This window comes from Macaca fascicularis, chromosome 7 (assembly GCF_037993035.2).
Source record: "Macaca fascicularis isolate 582-1 chromosome 7, T2T-MFA8v1.1".
NCBI classification, from domain to species: Eukaryota; Metazoa; Chordata; class Mammalia; order Primates; family Cercopithecidae; genus Macaca; species Macaca fascicularis.
This window is the reverse complement of record NC_088381.1, coordinates 158,906,950-158,930,889: the sequence shown is the minus strand read 5'-3', so window position 1 is coordinate 158,930,889 and position 23,940 is coordinate 158,906,950. Positions and strand designations below refer to the sequence as shown.

At 37.5% G+C, this 23,940-nt stretch overlaps 1 protein-coding gene across 8 annotated transcripts in view; it reads left to right on the top strand.

The window, feature by feature from the left end:
* The window catches only part of RPS6KA5 (ribosomal protein S6 kinase A5), a 200,239-nt gene that overhangs the window by 128,129 nt on the left and 48,170 nt on the right, over window positions 1–23,940 (top strand). For 3 of the 8 annotated variants that reach the window (XM_005562022.5, XM_073998072.1, XM_005562024.5), the window contains 2 exons: window positions 20,004–20,087; window positions 22,896–22,999. In XM_005562022.5, the coding sequence (XP_005562079.1) occupies window positions 20,004–20,087; window positions 22,896–22,999 (188 nt within the window). Of the gene's footprint in view, window positions 1–1,354; window positions 2,002–19,966; window positions 20,088–22,895; window positions 23,000–23,800; window positions 23,926–23,940 lie in introns of those variants that run through there. The other 5 variants (XM_065549227.2, XM_065549226.2, XM_065549228.2 and 2 more) reach the window with 5 other exon arrangements.

Sequence of the window (23,940 nt, the reverse complement as noted above, 5' to 3'; positions counted from 1 at the left end):
AGGGAAGACCGAAAAGGTCTGTGCATTCAGGGATAATGGGCACAGCTAAGGATGAGGATACCATACAGAAAATGACAGGTATGGTGAAAATGGACACATTGAACTGTGCAAACTCTCTTGGCCGCTTTCTGCCACTTCACTCTGAGCACAGTGGCTTCCCAAGCAGGAGTTTGGAGGAGTTTTCTCTGAGAAACCAAGAACAAAAACTCTGTAGATGTCATCAGTAGTTTTGCCACTGAACTGGCCCAGCCAGATCTCTCTGCAGAGAAGCCTAGGGCTTGGCAAGCCCACCCTGTGTCACAGAAGCATGTTTGTGATGATGTCACAATTAAAAAAAATAATTTTGTAACTGTATTTCACTATAATTAATTTCCTCTATAATGCTATCTATTTTTAAATATTATTTTGAGAAGGGGTCCACAGGCTTCAACAGACTGCCCAAGGGGTAAATGTGTAAAACTCCCCCTGCATAGAGAGATTTGATTATCACTTTTATTTGCTCATTCCATTGATATTTGTTGAGGGCTTTCTATGTGCTAGATCAGCAGTCCCCAGCTTTTTTGGCACGAGGGACTGGTTTCTGGGAGACAGTTTTCCCAAAGACCAGGATGGGGGTATGGTTATGGGATGATTCAGGCACATTACATTTATCATTAGATTCTCATAAAGAATGTGCAGCCTAGATCCCTTGCATGCACACTTCACAATAAGGTTGGCACTCCTAGGAGAATCTAATGCCACCACTGATCTGACAGGAGGCAGAGCTCAGGTGGCAATGCTTGTCTGCTGCTCACCTCCTGCTGTGCGCTCTGGTTCCTAACAGGCCGCTGACCGGTACTGGTCCATGGCCTGGGGGCCCATGTGCTAGATGGTAGGCTAGGTTCTGGTAGTATACTCATGAAAAGAATCACTTAATGAATCCTCCGTTTATAGTTATGTGTGGCAGATCATTTGGCAATAGATAGAGACAGACTTTGGCCCTGGGGAACAGCAAAATATTAGGACCCAAAAGTAAACAAACAAACAAAAATCAAAGTTGACCAGAGTTGCTAGGTCTTAATACAGTAATAAGCATTAGTCAGAAATGCTGTGTGACTGAATCAGCCAGGTCACTCTTCACAGGAGAAGAGTTTTCTGCTAGTCGTGTCAGCAAACACCTTTCAAGGGGATGATGGGGATCCAGTCAAATACCATCATCTTTGAGTACTTAGTGGTTTGGGTGCAAAAATGAAATAGTACAGTTCAAGCTGAAGTAGAGGAGTAATTAATAGGTGCCCTTATTTACTGAATACAGTCTCGCTCTAGGTTATGTTAATAGTTTAACATTACTATTAAGCTGTAAGGGTTGCATATCTCTTTGATCCTTAGACTGCTTGCTCATTCTCTCTCTTAGCCCTAGAGGACATACTGTCATGCTCGACTTCAAGTTTAACTCTCAGTGCTCAGGTAGGAATTTTCCTTTGCTGAGTCCTCTGAAACTTGATCATTGTCCTTTGCTCTTCTGATTCCACCCAGCACCTGTTTAGGAAGTTTCTTTATCTAGACCCTTTGTACCTTAAAAATATTCCCATGAAACCATTTCTGTTTTGATTAGCTCACATTCCTTTTTGGTTTCACATATCAGCCCCAACTGATATCAAAATATCATATTTTTTGGTACAAGGTTCTTTCTGCCCCATCCCTACTCTGCCTCCTTGGTTTCCAGGTTAAATGTGTATCTTTATAATATGGTTTGGCTGTGTCCCCACCCAAATCTCATCTTGAATTCCCATATGTTGTGGGAGGGACCTGGTGGGAGGTAATTGAATCATGGGGGCAAGTTTTTCCCATGCTATTCTTGTGGTAGTGATTAAGTCTCACGAGACCTGATGGTTTTAAAAATGGAGTTTCCCTGCAACAAGTTCTTTCTCTCTCTTTGCCTGCTGCCATCCATGTAAGACATGACTTGCTCCTTCTTGCCTTCTACCATGATTATGAGACCTCCCCCATCCACATGGAACTGTAAGTCCATTAAACCTCTTTCTTTTATAAATTGCCTAGTCTCGGATATATCTTTATCAACAGTATGAGAACAGACTAATACAGTAAATTGGTACCATGGGTGGGGTGCTGCTGAAAAGATACCTGAAAATGTGGAAGCGACTTTGGAACTGGGTAACAGGCAGATGTTGGTACAGTTTGGAGGGCTCAGAAGAAGACAGGAAAATGCGGGAAAGTTTGGAACTTCCTAGAGCCTTGTTGAATGGTTTTGACCAAAATACTGATAATGATATGGACAATGAAACAGCCTGAGGTGGTCTCAGATGGAGATGAGGAACTTGTTGGGAAGTGGAACGAAAGTAACTCTTGTAATGTTTTAGCAAAGAGACTGGTGGCATTTTGCCCCTGCCCTAGAGATTTGTGGAACTTTAAACTTGAGAGAGGTGATTTAGGGTATCTAAGCAGCAAAACATTCAAGAGGTGACTTGGGTATTCAGTTTTAAAAGGGAAACAGAGCATAAAAGTTTGGAAAATTTGTAGCCTGACAATGCAATAGAAAAGAAAATCTTGTTTTCTGAGGAGAAATTCAAGCCAGCTGCAGAAATTTACGTAAGTAAGAAGGAGCTGGATTTTAATCACCATAACAATGGGGAAAATGACTCCAGGGCATGCCAGAGACCTTTGCGGCAGCCCCTCCCATCATAGGCCTGGAGGTTTAGGAGGAAAGAATGGTTTTGTGGGCCGGGGACAGGGCCCCTCTGCTGTGTGCAGTCTAGCGACTTGGTGCCATGCTTCCCAGCTGCTATAACCGTGACTAAAAAGAGCCAAGGTACAGCTCAGGCTGTTGCTTCAGAGGATGGAAGCCCCAGGCCTTGGCAGCTTCCATGTGATGGTGAGCCTATGGGTGCACAGAAGTCAAGAATTGAGGTTTGGGAACCTCCACCTAGATTTCAAAGGATATGTGGAAACACCTGGATGCCCAGGCAGAAGTTTGCTGCAGGAATGGAGCCCTCATGGAAATCCTTTGCTGGGGCAGTGCAAAAGCGAAATGTGAAGTCCGATCCCCCACACAGAGTTCCTCCTGGGGCACTGCGTAGTGGAGCTGTGAGAAGAGGGCCACCGTCCTTTAAACCTCAGTGTCAGGCCTCTGAGTCCAAGCTAAGCCATCATATCCCCAGCAACCTGCACATATGCATCCAGATGGCCTGAAGCAACTGAAGATCCACAGAAGTGAAAATAGCTTAACTGATGACATTCCACCACTGTGATTTGTTTCTGCCCCACCCTAACAGATCAGTGTACTTTGTAATTTCCCCCACCCTTAAGAAGGTTCTTTATAATCTCCCCCACCCTTAAGAAGTTTCTTTTTAATTCTCCCCACCCTTGAGAATGTACTTGGTGAGCTTCACCCCCTGCCCCCAAAACATTGCTCTTAACTTCACTGCCTATGCCAAAACCTGTGAGAACCAATGATAATCCCACTGCCCTTTGCTGACTCCTTTTTCGGACTCAGCCCGCCTGCACCCAGGTGAAATAAATAGCCATGTTGCTCACACAAAGCCTGTTTGGTGATCTCTTCACACGGACACGTGAAACACTCAGAATGGTAGATCCACCGACAGCTTGCCCTGTGCACCTGGAAAAGCCACAGACACTCAACGCGGTGAAAGCAGCCAGGAGGGGGACTATAGCCTGCAAAGCCACAGGGTGGAGCTGCCCAAGGCCATGGGAGCCTACCTCTTGCATCAGCGTGACCTGGATGTGAGATATGGAGTCAAAGAAGATCATTTTGGAGCTTTAAGATTTGACTTCCCTGCTGGATTTTGGACTTGTGTGGGGCCTGTAGCCCCTTTGTTTTGGCCAATTTCTCCCGTTTGGAATGGCTGTATTTAACCAATGCCTGTACTCCTGTTGTATCTAAGAAGTAATAACTTGCTTTTGATTTTAGAGGCTTGTAGGTGGAAGGGACTTGCCTTGTCTCAGATGAGACTTTAGACTATGGACTTTTGAGTTAATGCTGAAATGAGTTAAGACTTTGGGGGACTGATGGTAAGGCATGATGGGTTTTGAAATGTGAGGACATGAGATTTGGGAGGGGCCAGGGGACGAATGATATGGTTTGGCTGTGTCCCCACCCAAATCTCATCTTGAATTCCTGCATGTTGCGGGAGGGACCTGGTGGGAGGTAATTGAATCATGGAGGCACATTTTTCCCATGCTGTTCTCATGATAGTGAATAAGTCTTACGAGATCTGGCCATTTTAAAAACAGGAGTTTTCTTGCACAAGTTTTCTCTCTCTTTACCTGCTGCCATCCATGTAAGATGTGACTTGCTCCTCCTTTCCTTCCACCATGATTGCAAGACCTCCCCAGCCATGTGGAACTGTGAGTCTGTTAAACCTCTTTGTTTTGTGAATTGCCCAGTCTTGGATATGTCTTTATCAGCAGCGTGAGAATGTACTGATACACTCTGTCTGCCTTCTCTTCTCTTTAACCTCTTCCTCTTTGACCATTTCTGTTACTGTTTAAGTATACATAGTCTTTCTGTCTTAAAATTTTAAAAATGGGGAGATGAATGGACTGATAAATAAAAAGGAAAAAATATCTCAGAATACCATATTCCCATCTAGCTATTGTCTCATTGTTCTCCTTTGTCAGTATTTGTCTTTATTTACTCACATGTCCCTTACTGCCTTATCAATTCCAATTCTGCTTGTACTCCCTTGCCCCCCACCCCACTGCCATCTACTGAGGCTGTTCTTGCCAATGTTACCATTGACGTGCATATTAATACTTTTTAGTTACCTTACTTGACTGCCTGGTAGTATTGAAGTGGAAATCACCTCTCAGCTTGGCTCTGTGACACAACACCCACCTGACTTTCCTTGTCTCTCTCACTGCCTTTTGTAGGCTTTTCCTCTTCTACCTGAGGATTCCCCTCAGCTCAGTCCTAGGTACTCATCTCTTTTTATGCTGTACTCTTCTTACATGCTGCTTATTCCCAGCCTTCTCTTGGCCAACCTTCTCTTCTGGGCTCAAGACCCAAGTATGTGAATGTTGTATCTCCACTTGACTCTTTCACAGGCTCCTCAAACTAAACATTTTCAAAACGGAAGTAATCTTCCACCAAAATCTGCTTCTCTGTCAGTATATCACAATTTTATATTATACATTCTGGCCTCATTTGGTCTGGGAAATATATTTAATCTTCAGGAATTTGCTTTTTATGTATGTTTGATGTTTCTGCTCATGATATTATACTTATCTCTGTATATATATAAGTAATTCAAAAAATCTTGGAGTACCTACCATTGCCAGGTATTGCACTAGACCCTAGAAATATAATGGTGAACATAACAAATTCCTTAACCTCCTAAGCCTGTATTCTAGAGATATTTGTCAAATATTCATATAATTATTTATGGGTTTTTTGTTTCTGTGTTTTTTTGTTTGTTTGTTTTTTGTTTTTTTTTTTAAGATGGGGTCTTGGTCTGTCACCCAGGGTGGCAAGATCTTGACTCACTGCAACCTCTGCCTCCTGGGGTCAAGCCATCCTTCCACCTCAGACTCCCAAGTAGCTGGGACTCCAGGCGCACGCCACTATGCCGAACTAATTTTTGTATTTTTTGTAGAGACTGGGTTTCACCATGTTGCCCAGGTTGGTCTTGAACTGATCTCAAACAATCTGCCTGCCTTGCTTATCCAAAGTGCTGGGATTATAGGCATGAGTGACCATGCCCAGCCCATATAATTATTTATAGATAATGGTTTGCAGCCTAGATTACATACAGGTTAAAGTAAATTTATTTTAGAAACTTTAAACATATTTTATGATAATGAAAATTTGCTATTTTTACTGTTCTGTTCTCAACCAGAAAATTTGATCAGGCTCTTGAGATTCTGAAAATAACAAAACATTTCTAATGTGCAGGCTAATATATATCTTCCATAGAATTTTTTTGGTAGTACAGTTTTACAAACATTTGTTGAGTTCTAACTTCAAATCAGAGAATTTGGTAGTTATTGGATATTTTATTTAATTAATTTATTTATTTATTATTATTATTATTATTTTTTTTGAGATGGAATCTCGCTCTGTCTCCAGGCTGGAGTGCAGTGGCCGGATCTCAGCTCACTGCAAGCTCCGCCTTCTGGGTTTACGCCATTCTCCTGCCTCAGCCTCCCGAGTAGCTGGGACCACAGGCGCCCGCCACCTCGCCCTGCTAGTTTTTTGTATTTTTTTTTTTAGTAGAGACGGGGTTTCACCGTGTTAGCCAGGATAGTCTCGATCTCCTGACCTCGTGATCCGCCCGTCTTGGCCTCCCAAAGTGCTGGGATTACAGGCTTGAGCCACCGCACCTGGCCGGATATTTGATTTTAATGTTGATGACTTTAAATACAGTTAAAAAAAAAGTGTTGGTAAAGTGATGATAGCTTCAAAATTATGTCTGTTCATATTTATAAGCAAATAATGTCAGAAAGGACATATTCATGTTTATGCTTAAATATGGTATATGCATTCTGTTTTTATAATTTAACGGTGAGCGTTTGAAAATTTTCAAAACAGATCATTAACATGAATCCCCAGGTAGATAAATACAACCATAAGGTTTAGTTAAGAAAAATAATGTGTTGACCGAACAGTACAGAGTATCTGTACTTAGAGGGAAAAGCCTCTGGATTTACGACTATTTTTCTCTTTCCAGAAGTAGAAAAATCTAACCTTGCTCAATTCAGATAATGTTATTTATTGATTAATTCTTTGAGCAATGTAAGAGGCATTTTAGTTAGGGGGATATTTTTCTGGTTCTCTATTTCCTAGCTTTGGGACATGAGGCAAGTCACTTAGTCGTTAACCTCTCTGAGTCTTAATTTCATCATCTGTAAAATAATATTTATCATACCTAATTTATAAGATTGTTATACAGACACAATGAATTAACGCTTGTGAAAGTACATTTTAAAGTGTAAAGCTCTATATCCGTTCTATTTGTGAGAAGTACTGTTTACATTTCAGATTACTGTGAGCAAAATTAAAATATACCATTGAGAATTTAAAATTATTCTCTTTATTTTCTTACATGCAAGAAAGTTTTAAATTATATCTTTCTCTAATAAATGCCTAGCTAATCATGCCACTTTCAAGTTTCTGCTCTTTTAATGTATGTATCTCAAGATGTGTGGGTAAGGGTCGGGTTCCATAAAGAGCATGTTTGCATTGAGAATCAGATAACCTAACCCTAAACCAGCTTTTTAATTACCTCTGTCTCCCTTCCTGATTGATTTGTATTGACATGTAGTCATGGTTTTTTTTATTTGCATGTGTCCTGAAAATCTATTTGGTCTCTGATAATATGCCCTATCAGTCATTTGCCAACATCAGTGACTCTAAGATAATTTAGTTATTTCAAGGTAAACATTGAGCTGGAGGTGTTGGGAAGATAGGAAACCTAGAAACCAAAGTGTTACCCTGTTGCCCCAGTTCTTCCTCTCCTAAAACACTGTTACACAATATTCAGATGCTAACACATTAGCTTGAGCCATTCATTAGTGAGATTTTTTTTTCCCCCAGATATCTGAGCGGACCTTTGATTCCCCTCCAAAGGATTGGGGGTAAACAGGGATTGCCTGCCAACTGTCTGCTTCGCAGATCCCTTTATAATTATTCTTATGGCAGAAATTTTTGACTGTAGTAAAGTTTATTCATAATATGATTTTTTTAAAGGTAGATTCAATGTGAGTAACAACACAGAACAACAGGGACAACTTTTGAAATGAGATTATTTTCACAGAAACTTCCAAGTATTATATATTCCATTTGTTCAAATAATGTTAAATATGTATTTTTAAATTTACTTGATGACTATATTTAGCAGTCACAGTTTATTTTTATCTATATTCTAAGAAAGAATTAAAATTATTCAAAACTATGCTGAATGTCAGGGACTTTAAAGCCCATAAGGGAATTTAGCAAAAGATATCCTAGAATAATAAGAATGTGCATAAGTGTGAATAATAAATGTTTATATTTTCCAAATTCCTCTTTAAAATGTTATGCTATAAAACACAATAAAAATAGAAAATGATATAACTGAGTTTATGTGCCCACTATTCACATTTTCAGTTATGGAAATTTTACAATTTTTTTCCATTGATTCCGTGAATATTGATTGAATATCTCCTGTGATCCAGGCACTGTTCTGTCTCAGTGTTGAGATCTTGTAATGAATGAGCAAAGTGGACGCAAATTCTTCCTTTACACAGGGAGGCAGACAGTAACAAATAAGTATTTCTGTAGTATGTTAAATAGTGGTAAGTTGCAAGACAAGTATAGTAGGAAACAGGAATAGGGAATAGGGTGAGAAGAGGCTACACTTTGAAATCAGGTGGTCAGGAAAGGCCTCACCAAGGTGATAGTACAATAGAGACATGAAGGAAGTGAGAGTGAGCCATGTAGATATCTCAGGAAGGAGATTTCTAGGTAGAGGGATCAGCCAGTATTAAGGCCCTTTAAAATGGGATTATGGAATGAGTGAGAGTTACGGTAGTAGGAAAGGACGTGGAGGTGATCATATGGAAGAAGGATTGTACAGATCACTCAGGACATTGAAGATCATTGTAAGGACTATGGCTTCTTCTCTGCACAAAATGGGGAGCCATTGGGTAGTTTTGAGTAGAAGAGTAGCTATCTCCTATTTTGGAAGAATAATTCTGGTTGATAACTGTGATAACCCTGTAGTGGGACAAGTGTGGAAACATGAGGTCCAGATAGAAAACTGTTGCAGTAATCCCAGCAAGAGATGGAACTGGCCTAAACTGTGGAGTAGCAGATTTTAGGACTATTTTGGCATTAGATCTAATGAAATTTTTTGATGAGTTAGATGTGGGGTATGAGAATTCAGAAGAAACCTAGTGTGGCCCCAAGGTTTTTGGCCAGAACAGCTGGAAGGATGAAATTGCCATCAACTAATATGGGGTAGGCTGCTGATGGGGAGCTATCTGGGGTGGGGAGAGAAGTTCAGTTGGACAGGTTAAGTTTGAGAGATTTATTAGATACACAGCAGAGATGTTAAGCAGTGGGCTATATGAGTCTGGAATTTGGGAGAGAAGTCTGGTCTGGATCTATGAATTTGGAAAACAATGTGGGTTGTCTCAGAAGACAAGTGAAAAAATGTTTCAAGGATGAAACTGTGTCATATGCTATTGTTAGGTTAAATAAGATGGAGACTGAAGATTGAGCATTGACTGACTCAGAGTTAACCTTAGGAAAGAGAATACCAGTAGCCTTATTGTCATCCACATATGCAGACAACTTGGGGTTTTCTGTTAAAAGGAATAGTGAAATTCTGTGAAGAGCATAGCAGAGGATGAAGTGAGGTCAAAAGAGGGTTTTTTCCCCTAAGATGGGAGAAATTACAGATGTCATACACTAGTTAGAATAGTCCTGAAAAGGAAGTGGGGTAGATATACTAATATCTACCACCCAAACCCTGATATCTACCTCCTATAATAATACAGCAGATAAAGTGGGAAATTGCTGGAACACTGTCCTTGAGAAGGATAACATCAAACGCATACATGAGTTTGTGCGTGATCATGCTACTAGTGCTTAATGAGTAGCATGGTCAGTTCATGCTTAGGAACTGAGGAAAGTTGAGTTACTAGGCACACATGGTTGGAGGTTAAGTGGTACGTACTGGCAGCTTATAAAAGGTCTTCTGTTTTCTCACTGAGTGTGAGGAAGGGAATGGACACATCGAGATTTTAGGAGAAAGGAGATGATAATGTAAAATAACCAACTAACAATGTGGAAGAGTGAACAGATTAGGGAAATGAATGTGTTTGTGGAGTACTGTTAAGACCCACATGAGATTCCTGATCATGAATTTAAAGTGAAATTGCCTGGGCTCATGCCTATTATCCCAGCACTTTGGGAGGCTGAGGTAGGAGGATCGCTTGAGCCCAGGAACTTGAGACTAGTCTGGGCAACACAGTGAGACCTTGTTCCCATAAAAAAATTAAAAAATTAGCCGAGCATGGTAGCACGTGCCTGTATTCCTAGCTACTTGGGAGGCTGAGCTGGGAGTATCGCTTGAATCTGGGAGGCGGGGAGGGTGCAGTGAGCCAAGATCCTGCCACTGCACTCCAGCCTGGGTGACAGAATGAAACCCTGTCTCAAATGAGTGAGTGAATGAATGAATGAATGAATGAATGAAATTGGCCAACCTGATTATACGGTTTTCTCCAACAACGTGTAGCTGCACTGGTACAGATAAGAGTATGTGGTGGATTAAATTTAATTGTGTTTTAGTACCTTTACTTCATGTGTGTGTATCCATTAACAATATATATTATGTATGTTTTTTACATGTACGTATATGACATATTCTATTGCAAATTGTTTTTTATTTGACCTATTCTTGAAATTTATCCAAGTTGATAAATGGGATGTTTCATTTATTTTAACTGTTGTATAATAATCCTTTATATTAGTTATCCAGTCTATCTTTTCTCCTACTGAGGTACATTTTGGTTTCTCTATGTTTTCTCTATCACAGTGTTGCATTTTTCCCCAGATGTTATTGATTTGTTGGAATTCTTTTTTTTTTTTTTTTTTTTTTTTTTGAGGCGGAGTCTCGCTCTGTTGCCCAGGCTGGAGTGCAGTGGCCGGATCTCAGCTCACTGCAAGCTCTGCCTCCCGGATTTACGCCATTCTCCTGCCTCAGCCTCCTGAGTAGCTGGGACTACAGGCGCCCGCCACCTCGCCCGGCTAGTTTTTTGTATTTTTTAGTAGAGACGGGGTTTCACTGTGTTAGCCAGGATGGTCTCGATCTCCTGACCTCGTGATCCGCCCGTCTCGGCCTCCCAAAGTGCTGGGATTACAGGCTTGAGCCACCGCGCCCAGCATTTGTTGGAATTCTTTAAGTATTATAGATACCAACCCTTTATAACTAAATGTTTTGTAAATTTCTTTTCTAAAATTTTAACTTGTTTTTAATTTTGTTTAATGATATTTTTTGCCATTTAGCATTTTAATATCCAATGTACTAATCTTTTCTTTTAAGGCTTATTTTTTCAATTAAAAAACATTTTAGTTGTGGTTAAAAAAACACAAAACAAAAATTACTATCTTAACTGTTTGTAAATGTATGGTTCAGCAGCTTTAATAATGCTCATTTTGTTGTATAACAGATCGCTAGCACTTTTTCATCTTGCAAAATTGAAACTCTATACCTTTTCCCCCTTCTCCAACCCCTGGCAGCCACCATTCTACTTTCTATTTCTATGAGTTGGACTACTTACAATATCCCATGTCAGTGGAGTTGTACAGTATTTATTTTATTTTTGTGACTATTTCACTTAGCATAGTGTTCTCAAGGTTCACCCATGCTTATAGCATGTGACAAGATTTCCTTCTTTATTAAGGCTGAATAATATTCCATGGTATTTATATGCCACATTTTGTTTATTCATTTACCTGCTGATGGACATTTGGGTTGCTCCCACCCCTTGGCTGTTGTGAATAATACAGTGAATGTGGTTGTGCAAATATTTCTTCAAGAGCCTGCATTCAGTTCTTTTGGATATATACCCACTAGGGGGGCTGCTAGATCATATGGTAATTCCACTTTTAATTTTTTGAGGAACATTCATACTATTTTCCATAGCAGCTGCACCATTTTACATTCTCACCAGCAGTGCTAAAAGGTTCCAGATTCTCCATATCTTTGCCAACACTTGCTATTTTGGTGTTTTTGTTTTTATAGTGGCTATCCTAATGAGTGTAAGTTGAAATCTCATTGTTATTCTGATTTGCGTTTATCTCTAATCATTAGTTATGTTGAGCATCTTTTCATATGCTGTTAACCATTTGTATGTTTTCTTTGGAGAAATGTCTGTTAGAGTCCTTTGCTCATTTTAAAATCAGGTTATTTGTGGGTTTTGTTGTTTTTCGGTGTTCTTTATATATTCTAGATGTTAACTCCTTATAAGATATGATTTGCAAATATTTTCTCCCATTCTGCAGGTTGCCTTTCATTCTGTTTGTTTCCTTTGATTTTCAGAAGTTTTTAAGTTTGATATAGTCCTATTTGTCTGTTTTTGCTTTTGTTGCCTGTGCTTTTGGTGTCATCTCTAAGAAATCTTTGCCAGATCCAATGTCATGAAGCTTTTCCCATGTATTTTCTTCTAGGAGTTTTGCAATTTTAGGTCTTACATTTAGGGTATAAAATCAGGTGGAATTACTTTATATTTTTAATACAGATAACCCAATTACCTTTAAGTATTTGTTGACTAGTCAGTTAATCTTTTCTTTGCTTATTTGAAATGCAACTTCTGTCATATAACTAAGTTCCCATGCATACTTATGAATCTGTTTTTAGGCTCTTCACTGAATTCCATTTGTCTGTTTGCCTCACCCTGCATCAGAACCAAAATATCTTAAAACATCTGGCTGGCCGGGGGTGGTGGCTCACACCTGTAATCTCAGCACTTTGGGAGGCTGAGGCAGGGAGGATCACTTGAGGCCAGGAGTTCAAGACCAGCCTGGGCAATATAACAAGACTTCATTTCTACAAAATATTTTAAAAATTAGCTGAGTGTGTTGGTGCATGCCTTAAGTCCCAGCTACTCGGGAAGCTGAGGCAGGAGGTTCACTTGAACCCCGGAATTTGAGGTTGCAGTGAGCTGCAATCATGCCACTGCACTCCAACGTAGGCAATAGAGCAAGACTTTATCTCAAAAAAGAAAGAAAAAAAAAAGCCTGTCACTTTATAGTTAAGTCTTGATTCTGAAAAGGTGAGGTCTTTTTCCTCTTCACCCTCACCCTACCTCCCTCTCCTTTCCCCTGACCTTCCTCCTCCCTCTTCACTGTCTATTCTTTGCTTTTTATGTTCCTCCACATTAATTGTGGGATCTAATATGTAAATTAATTTGGAAGGAACAAAATTTTTGGATATTGACCTCTCCAATGAATTTGCATCAGTGAATGTTCAAATCTTCCTGTTTATTTAGTTGTTTTTTCTTTCAAAAATATTTTGTACTATTATCTGTAATATTTTATACATATATTATTAGACTTATTTCTATTTATACTTTTTGTTTCAATCGTAAAAATTATCTTTAAAAACTGGAATATTTATGTTTTTTTTGCCAGAGCATAGGAATGTTGTTGACCTTATACATAAAACGTTGAATTCTTATTAGGTGCACAAATTTAGATTGACTTGGATTTTTGTGTAGATGACTACATTGAAAAGAAAAAAGTCAGAACCACTATTTGTAAGTAATAATGGCTTTGTTTCTTTTCATTTCTCACACTTTTTAGTTTCTGTGTGTTTGGGGATGATTATTTTGTTTGAGTTTGGCTTGGTTTTATTGCTTTGTCTACCAAGTTTTATACGTATATATATTTTTTACATTAAAGAACATGTGTTTTAGTCATTTAGTATGGTATTTGCTGTAGGTTTTTGGTAGGTAAATTATATTTTTAGTATCTAAGAGTTTATTGTTATAGGGAAATTCTTATGGTTTTTCTCTTTAACCACATAATGATGTGAATTATATGAATAGATTTTTGTTTTCTTTTTCAGTGTTAGACCATCTTTCAATTCCTGGAACAAACTTAACTTTCCATGATGTATATTTTTTATACATTGCTGGATTTTATTTGCTAATATTTTACTTAGGATTTTATTTTCTAAGTTGACCTATAATTTTCCTGTATAAAATTGCATTTGTCACATTTTAGTATCAAGGTTGTCCTAACACCATGAAATGGATTTGGAATGGTTTATGTAAGATAAAGATACATTTCCACTAAAGGTTTGTGTGGATTCACTTTCAAATCTGCCAGTGTGTTTTTTTCCTTTTTTTTTTTTCTTTTTTTCATTTTAAGTGAGTACAAGTAGCTTTTCAAATACTGATTTAATTTTTAAAATACTTACAAGTATATTTAGAGTTTTTATTTCTTCTTAAATGTTACATTTTTATAGAAAATTGTATTATCTTTTTAAATTCTTTGACATCAGTTTCTTCAGAATTTCCTTACTTTTAAAAACCTCTGTAACTATAGTAATGTTTTCTTTTAAATTACTGATATTATTCATTTGTTACTTTTCTTGATCCTTTATTAGAAGTGTCCCTTTTATTAGTCTTTTGTAAGAAAGAGCTTATGTCAAGCCTTCCATTTTTTTTGCTTTCTTTGATGAAGTTTATTATTTTGTACATTTTACTTTCTATAAACTACTTTCATATTCTTTTTCTAAGCTTTTAATTTGGACATCTAGCTCACTAATATTTAATCTTTTTAAAATAAAGCTGTGAATTTTAAAAAATAGCTCTAGCTGCATCCGACAAGTTCTTATGTATAGTATTTTTATTGTTATTCTTTTTTTTTTTTTTTTTTTTTTTTTGAGGCGGAGTCTCGCTCTGTCGCCCAGGCTGGAGTGCAGTGGCGCGATCTCGGCTCACTGCAAGCTCCGCCTCCCGGGTTCCCGCCATTCTCCTGCCTCAGCCTCCCGAGTAGCTGGGACTACAGGCGCCGCCACCACGCCCGGCTAATTTTTTTGTATTTTTAGTGGAGACGGGGTTTCATTGTGTTAGCCAGGATGGTCTCGATCTCCTGACCTCGTGATCCGCCCGTCTCGGCCTCCCAAAGTGCTGGGATTACAGGCTTGAGCCACCGCGCCCGGCCTTTTTATTGTTATTCTAACATTCATTGTCACCTTTTCTTTGAGTGGTGTCTCATACCTGTATCCAAGCACTTTAAGAGTCTGAGGCGGGTGGATCACTTGAGCTCAGGAGCTTGAGACCAACCTGGACAACATAGCGAAACTGCGTCTCTCTACAAAAAGTACAAAAATTAGCCAGGCATGGTATCATGAGCCCAGCTACTTGGGAGGCTGAGGCAAGAGGATCACTTGAGCCTGGGAGGTCAAAACTACAGTGAGCTGTGATCACACCACTACACTCCAGCCTGGATGACAGAATGAGACCTTGTTTCCAAAAAGCAAGAAAGAAAATAAAAAAGATATATGCCTGAAAGACTGTGTTTGTGTTCTCTAATTGATAGAGGATTTTGTATATTTTCATGAGTATCATTCAAATCTTGAATATCTTTACTAATATTGTTCCTTCTTGATCTGTCGGTTTATAAGAAACATACGTTAAAATACCCAGGATGATTGTGGATTTGTCCATTTCTCCTTGAAGATATCTCCATTTTTATTTTGTATATTTTTAAGGCTTTTCACAAATTTTTGAGGATATTCAAGCTTGGAATAGAGTTATTTCCCTAGTGAAGTGTTCCTTTTATTATTTTGTAATGTACATAATTTTAATAAGTCTTTTGCTTTAAAGTTCATTTCTCCTATTAATAAAGATACTCCAGCTTTCTGTTGGTTAGTGCTGTCTGATACAACTTTTTCCATCTCTTTACTTTCGATCTTTCTTTGTCATTATGTTTTAGGTGTGCCTTTTGTAAATAACATATAGCTGGATTTTATTTTTTGATCAAGAGTTTCTGTCTTTTAACTGGTGCGTTATGATACCTGTATATTATGATTACTGATATTTTTTATTTCTCTTTTTTTGCTTTGTGTTTCTCTTTGCTTCTGTTTTCCTTTTTTCCTGTCTTCTATTTAAATGACTAAGATCTTTTTATTTCATGTCCGCCTAATGGTCTAGAAGTCATGTATATTCTATTTCTATTCTTTTAGTAGTTATTACCCTGATTTTATTTGCTCATTTATTTTTATACACAAGGCATTTCTGTAATATTACCCTGATTTTAAACTTGCGCTCTGACTTAACAGAATCTGAAATTATCCATTATCTGTCAGACAATCATGACCACTACAAGAACATTAGAATGCTTCAACTTCAATTATTTATCTAATTTTTATATTATTTAGTATTTTAGTCCTACCTGCTGAATTTCCACAAGTTAATCATTACTGTGTGGTTATTACTTTTATAAATTCAATGCTTGTTTATATTTACTTACACATTTGTTTTCTCTGCTTATTCTTGCTTCTTGCATCTGAGTTTTTTCTTTCACGTTCAGTTTATTTCTTTCTAAAATACATACTTTAGATTTCTTTTCAGCAAAGATCAATGATTAATAAATTCTGTCTTTATCTTAAAATGCTTTATTTTGCCCTGCATATTAACTGATAGCTGCTGGGTATAAATAGATCTAGGAATAGACCTGTGAGATATACATATAGAGAGATATGTAGATATAGATACAGATACACACACATATACATGCACATACATACATATATATGTTTCTCTTTTTATTGTAAAATAAAACAGATTAGAAAACAAAATAAATGTATGGCTCAGCGAATTATTATAAGGCAGCACCCTTGTAACCACCACTCAAGTGAAGAAATAGAATTAGAATGTGGCCACTCAGGAATATATTTTTATTTAATCTGCTTAGGACTTTTGCAACATTCTGGGTAATTTTCTCAAATTTACTAAGTCTTTAGTAAATTTTACTAAGTCTTTTTTTTTTTTTTTTTTTTTTGAGACAGAGTCTCACTCTGTGGCCCAGGCTGGAGTTCAATGGTGTGATCTCTGCTCACTGCAACCTCCACCTCCCAGGTTCAAGCAGTTCTCCTGCCTCAGCTTCATGAGTAGCTGGGACTACAGGCATGTGCCACCATGCATTTTCAGTAGAGACAGGGTTTGAGCTATGTTGACCAGGCTGTTCTCAAACTCCTGACCTCAAGTGATCTGCTCACCTTGGCCTCCCAGAGTACTGGGATTACAGGTGTGAACCACCATGCCCAGCAATTTTACTAAGTCTTGAGAAAATTATCCAAAATGTTGCAAAAGTATCCTCTAATGTACTGTCTTTCTTTAGCTGTGTCTAATACGTTTAGTCTGCCTTTTTTATTGCCTCATTTCTCTATTTGCACAGCTCTTTTATTCTTTTTCTTTCTTTCTTTTTTTTTTTTTTTTTTTTTTTTTTGAGTCAGGGTCTCACTCTTTCACCCAGACTGGAGTGCAGTGGTGCAATCATGGCTCACTGCAGCCTCGATCTCCTGCTCTCAGGTGATCCTCTCGCCTCAGTCTCCCAGGTAGCTGAGACTACAGGCATGCGCCACTATGCCCTGCAAATTTAAAAAAAAATTTTTTGTAGAAACAGAGTTTCGCCATCTTGCCCAGGCTGTCTTCTTTTGTGTCTTTTATCTTTTACAGCATGCTGGTCATTTACAGATTGTTTTTCTGCTGTTTCAAGTAATCCTTCTGTTTGTTGTGTCTGTGGAGTCTAGTTCACTTACTGAGTAATATCAAGACATCAGGGCTTTATAGGAATTCTGGTCAGGCTAAGTTGTGAGAATATCTCTGGTTCTATCATGTGTCCCGGGGTGTCACCAGGTTGGCCAGATTTTCCTACTTCTCCATACCATGCGGAAGAGTAAATTCAGATCTCAAATCTAAGAAGCATAAACCTAGGCATTTAAGATCACAGGAGGAACCTTGTTCAACTAGGGTCTAGACAGAAACAAATGAGTGCTAGCAGGTGAATTAATTTTTCTGTAGTTTGTTTTCACCGAGGTTTAGCTTTCGTTGGTTTCAAGGTTTATGCAAGAGTGGTAATTCTAGCCCATCTCATTTGAGCTGACAGCCTCATCTTTTATCCTCACAGGGTATTAAAACTCAAGTTTCTGGATTGCTGAGACCTGTAACAACTCACCTTTCCTCCCTTTGTGTAGCCACAGCACTAGGTCATATGCCTACCTCTCTGGTTTTCTGTACCCACTTCCTGGCTGGCACCCAGGAATTCCCCTTTCTTTCTTGTGAGCCTGGTCTTTGGCAGTTACCAATGGAATATGTAATCCTTTTTAAAAATAAAACATTTCTAGATATTTGTGTGGAGATTTGCCAACATTAAGAGTCTTTCTAAGTATGGGATGAGAAAAAAAAACTGTTTTCATTGGTGATTTTACACCAGAATTTATCTGTCACAGGTAGATATGATTAGGACAAAACACTGGCAAATAAAAGCTAGGAATTAATTCATCAAAGTCTTTATTGAGAAATACTTGAGTCTGGCCGGGCGCGGTGGCTCAAGCCTGTAATCCCAGCACTTTGGGAGGCCGAGACGGGCGGATCACGAGGTCAGGAGATCGAGACCATCCTGGCTAACACAGTGAAACCCCGTCTCTACTAAAAATACAAAAAACTAGCCGGGCGAGGTGGTGGGCGCCTGTAGTCCCAGCTACTCGGGAGGCTGAGGCAGGAGAATGGCGTAAACCCGGGAGGCGGAGCTTGCAGTGAGCTGAGATCCGGCCACTGCACTCCAGCCTGGGCGACAAAGCGAGACTCCGTCTCAAAAAAAAAAAAAAAAAAAAGAGAAATACTTGAGTCTGGCATTTGAGTTGCTATTGGGATTCCTCCTTAGAAGGAAACCAGCTTTTTATCCAGTGTTATGGAATCCTTTTCTCTAAGGAGCAATGAAACCTCCTTGATTGGCTAATCACTTAAAACACATGAGTATTCCATATTATCTGCTAGTATGTTGCACACATCCCACTCCTGCTATTTTTGTTCATAATCAAGTAAATTTTCATTCACAATTTTTTTAACTGTGATAACTAATGTTGCTTATAGTATGGGCATAAATGTCAAATAGGTTGTCTCCTTGAGAAAATTGTTACTTGAAAAAAGTATTGTATTTTAAACAAATAATAAACCATAAGCATAGTAGAATTGTTACCTTGAAGTCTTTCCTGCTCCTCTCAGAAACTCTGGAATATGTTTTATGGTGCATCCTTCCCCTGTCAAATCTCGTCAGTTTGTCTTCTTGGTACAATTATTTTAAGGCATTATGCATCTTCGTAGGCAAATAAATACAAATTCAAAAGTTACAATTGGTGATTTTTTACAAATAGAAGATAAACTCTTAGGAAGTTTAGGCAGAGACCTAAAAGTTAGAACCCAGAGGGAATAACACAGGAGGAAGCAAATATAGATTTAGAACTATAAGATGGGTAAGATGGCAAGGGTTTAAAATAATTGAGAGAATTAAGAAATGTTTGTCTTTGTTTACTACTATTCTCAGTGATTGGAACTTCTCAACACTTAAGCCTTAATTTTTCTATCTCCTGGAATTTCTATCAAATAAATAATTATTTTTTAATGTATACCATATCAACTCCTCCCCCAAAGCACCAGATAAGCTAAAATGAATTATAAGAGAGGCCAAAAATTACATGGAAAAGGAAGAAGAAATATCTTATAAGCACTTAACTTGGGGTGGTTGTGAGCTTCCTCTAAGTTGAGATAATAAATGAGCTACGTAATTGCATCATTGATCATCTAAAAAATAACTTTTTAGGCTAACTTTCAGGCATGATATATTAGCCCTTTTGAATTTTTAAAATTCTATAATAAACAGCTACCTTTAAGAAATGATCTTTTTTTAAAGACGATTTTGTTTACCATCGTTAAACATAACATTAGCATTGTCAAACGGACACAAGATGGTAAGGTAGAAAAAAAAAATTTTTATCCTTTTTTTATCTTTGGGTTTACTATTCCCCCTTCTTAGAATTTGGTCTTTCCTCCCTCTTCAGGTTTCCCAGTGTTTTCTCAGTCTTGCCTAATAAAGTCATTCATACTAATGTGTTAGACAGTTCATGTTGCCTTACTAGGACTATTTGCATTCTTAAAAAATAAAAAGATTAAATCCACAACTGAAGTATACACACATACAAAAAGTGAACAAGAATGAATGAATGGATTCATGGAAAGGATGGATGGATGGATGGATGATGGTACCATTTCATGCATGAGAAGTCTTTCTGATGGGATAACATATACCCAGAACTCGTATTAAGTAGATGGTGGTCTGTTCCAGTGAAGAGAGGGTCTGTCAGGTAGATTCTACCAGTACTTTGCCACTATAGTGTATCTCAACCACTAACATGTATTATCAACTTTCTTCTTTTGTCACTTGTCATACTAGCTTGAAATCAAATCCCTTTTTTGTTTGTTTGTTCAAGACTGAAAGAGCATATTCCTTTTGTGGAACTATTGAATACATGGCACCAGATATTGTCAGAGGGGGAGATTCAGGACATGACAAGGTATGTTCTATTTTTGATGCTTCTTTATATATTTCTATAAAATGTACTATAAGAATCCTAATTAACAACTTAGGTCATCTCTTCAACAGAGCCGTCTTTTTGGTGTTGATTGTCTTACCTTCCTTTTTTTCTCTTTTGCTTTGTATTCCTGAACACATTATGATATCTAGTATTTTGGAGGAAAAAGATAATAGAAAGGTTAGGACATTCTAGATTTCCCTTTTAAAGGTTTTATTGGTGAGAATTGTGTTTTATTTTATAGAGTAACAGTCTTATTAAAGTTGAGAGCTTAAAACTAGTCAAATAATTTTTATTTTATTTCCATTGAGAGAGCCTATTTCTTAGAGTACAAACTGTGACTCCATTCTTTTAAAAAATTATGGGCCTGTAATCCCAGCACTTTGGGAGACCAAGGTGGGTGGATCACCTGAGGTCAGGAGTTTGAGTCCAGCCTGACCAACATGGTGAAACCCCATATCTGCTAAAAATACAAAAAATTAGCCTGGCGTGGTGGTGAGTGCCTGTAATTTCAGCTACTCGGAAGGCTGAGGCAGGAGAATGTTTGAACCCTGGAGGCAGAGGTTGCAGTGAGCAGAAATCGCGCCATTGCACTCCAGCCTGGGCAACAAGAGTGAGACAGCAACTCAAAAAAAAATTGCTTACTTATTTTTGCATGAGACCGTGGCCTTTTAGGATGCAACTGAACCACAGTGCAATACAGAAGTGTCACTGCATGTAAAACTGCACATTGTTCCTGTTTGAGTCGTGATGAATGGTTTTGGACAGTATTTATTGGCATTTTTAATTTCTGCTAGAAAAACATTCGGAAACATAGTCATCTGTATCACCTTTAGTTAATATTTGCTTTTTAAGCTGTCACTGAGAGGTCAATGAAAAGGGAATCAGTGATATTTTCTTATTCCCAATTTCTGCCTTTAACTTTCCAGAAACACTGGAGACTGTTGATTATCTTCCCAACAGAAATAAATATTTTAACAACCCTAGGAGAAAGAAAAAATCCTGAGTTCTAGATAGTTTAAGTTTGTTTTCCTAAGCCCTCTAAAAAGCTCAATTTTTTTGGCCTCTTCTCTTCCCTTTGTATGTGCAAAATGAAGATTCTAGAAGAAACTTTCTAAGTAATTATGTTACAAAATCTAGGTCGTGGATTTTTTTCTGTATTAAAGGGTACAAAATTTGTTCATTTTTTTAACACTTCTGTTTTATTAATAGCTTTATCCAAATAAGGTATTCTATTTTTTGTTCTCCATCTTTCCTTCTCCTTCATTCCCTTTCAGAGTCCCACATACGCAGTTCAGATATCTGGCTGTGGAGAATCTCTGGTCTCCTTCCTGATGACTAATCATATATTTAAAAGCACGTTCTTCAAGTTTGTGTGGTACTGGTTTTGGGACCCAGGGCTAAGAATCTGATTATTGATCTCTTGTCATTTGAAGAACGTGGTTTTGAATCCAACAGCAAAACATTCTGAGGGTTCTGACTCAAATGGCAGTCAAACTGCTTGTATAAATAGAAGAGTTTAATTGCTGGTTTAGTTTGCTTCTTGATATTCTTTGAAGCTGTTGGGGAATTTGGTAGGAATTTATACCTGTTAATTTGAAAATTATCTTCAAAGACCTAATGGAACTAATTTTCACATAAGAAAATCTTGTATTACTCCTAGAATTTCTACCTACCTAAGGTGCAGAATATAGCTAGTCAATAAATATTTTTTCCCACACCTGGAACAACCTGACGGTTATTAAATGAGATAATGTATGCAAAGTGATCATCATAGCACCTGGCGTGGGGAAGATATTCAGTAAATACCTTTGCTCTCATGATTTTAGTCTTCCTGATGTGTTTTGTATGTCAGCACTCTGTATTTTCTTAGTATCTCTAAGCCCATAAATTTTGTCACCTCTCTGAAACTTAGGCCCCAGAAATTCAAAGCAAATAGTTTGAAATTTTAACATCTAGCTAATATTTCTCATTGGTGTACACTCATGTGTTCAACAGTTATTAAAATTCTGATTTGCCTAATTACAAAAGAAGTAATTTTCAATACATCAAGATTCTTTAGGCCAGGCTTGGTGGCTCACACCTGTAATCCCAGCACTTTGGGAGGCTGAGGCGGGCGGATTGCTTGACCCCAAGAGCTTGAGACCAGCCTCGGCAACGTAGTGAGACCCTGTCTCAAATAAAATAAAATAAAATAAAATATTCTTTAAATTATGTATCATTTGTTATGTTCTCAGTTCAGGTAACTGCATTTATAAATAGGTTTCCAAATTAGAACACATTTTATTTTATATTATTTTAGATCTTCCCATCAGTGAAGACTCTGAGGTTTATGTGTGATAGGTTCTAGAAGAAAAATTGATTTAGGCAGTTAGGAAAAAATAACATACCTTTGGATGTGGTATTTTTTTTTCATTTTTTGTTCTTTGATTTTTGGACATTTCATAAGGCTCACTGGAGCTGAATACTTTAGTTCCTTATCATAAGCCCAAAGAAATATCACCTACTTAAAATTTTAAAAATTTATATCAAGTTTAAATTTTTTTAATTAATCAAGGTAAATGGTTACTAGTTTAAGAAATAACATACTTTCTGTGCTGAGGATACTTGGATATTTGTTTTCTAGATGTCTTTCTTGCATGTGCTAATTTAATACTCCTTACATAGAAGGAGGTGTACAAAATCATTTTTTAAAACATTTTCCTAATAGATAGCTTTCTTCATTTTTTTCTTTCTTACAAAATATTTTAGTTGATAATTCTATAAAATGAAATTATTGTTGTTTTATAGGCAGTTGATTGGTGGAGTTTAGGTGTTCTAATGTATGAATTACTAACTGGAGCATCTCCTTTCACTGTTGATGGAGAAAAAAATTCCCAAGCTGAGATATCTAGGTAAGATTTGACAAAATAAAATAAATGCATTGTTTTCTCAAAGGAACTGATCACATTTCTGCAGTTAGGCTGATGTAAACAATAATTTTTTTAAATGAGGATAGACAAAGTGATGTTTATGTGGTAAATTTTCTTTTCTATCATATAGCATATAGATATGTTACCTTTATATTTCTTTATACTGATTGTATGTGTCCAATTGAATCTGAAGTTTAACTTATCATCTGTAGTGTCATGATTTTGGTGTGCCCCAGAGCACTTAGAATATTGTCTTACACTTAGTAGATACGTCATATATTGAGAAGTTTATTTAATGGATACTTTTTTCTCCACTGTGTATGTAATTTATTTCTTTGTGACTTTAACATGAAGAAACAGTAATGGCATTTTTGAACTCATGAACGTAGGCTCAACAGAAACAAATACCATAAAATTATCCTCTTGTAGGTCTCAGAGCATTATTCTCTTATTTTCCTTCATAGCAGCTATCACAGTTGCAGTGTTACATTTTTGTTTATAATTATTTGATTAATGTCTATCTGTCACACTAGATTGTAAGCTCTGTGAGAGTAAGGGACATGTCTGGCTTTGATTCTCAGTACTTGCTATATAGAACTCCCTAAATATTTGAGGGATAAAATGGGTTAATGAACAAATAAGTAAATAGTGACCAACATTATACTAATTACTAGTTATGTTTTTGTCCTGTTTTTACTTGAATTTTATAACTTTGAGAACAGATTTGGCATTAAAAATTAAAAATTGAGATTCCACTTCCAAAGAAGATGGAATAACAGGGACCAGATTTACTTTCCTGCCTGAAACAATTTTAACAATGGGCAAAATACATGAAACAACAGATTTGAAGACATTGGACATCTGGAAGTGAAGGACAATGATCTTTGAGAGGCGGAAAAATATATGAGGTGAGCCCTGTGATT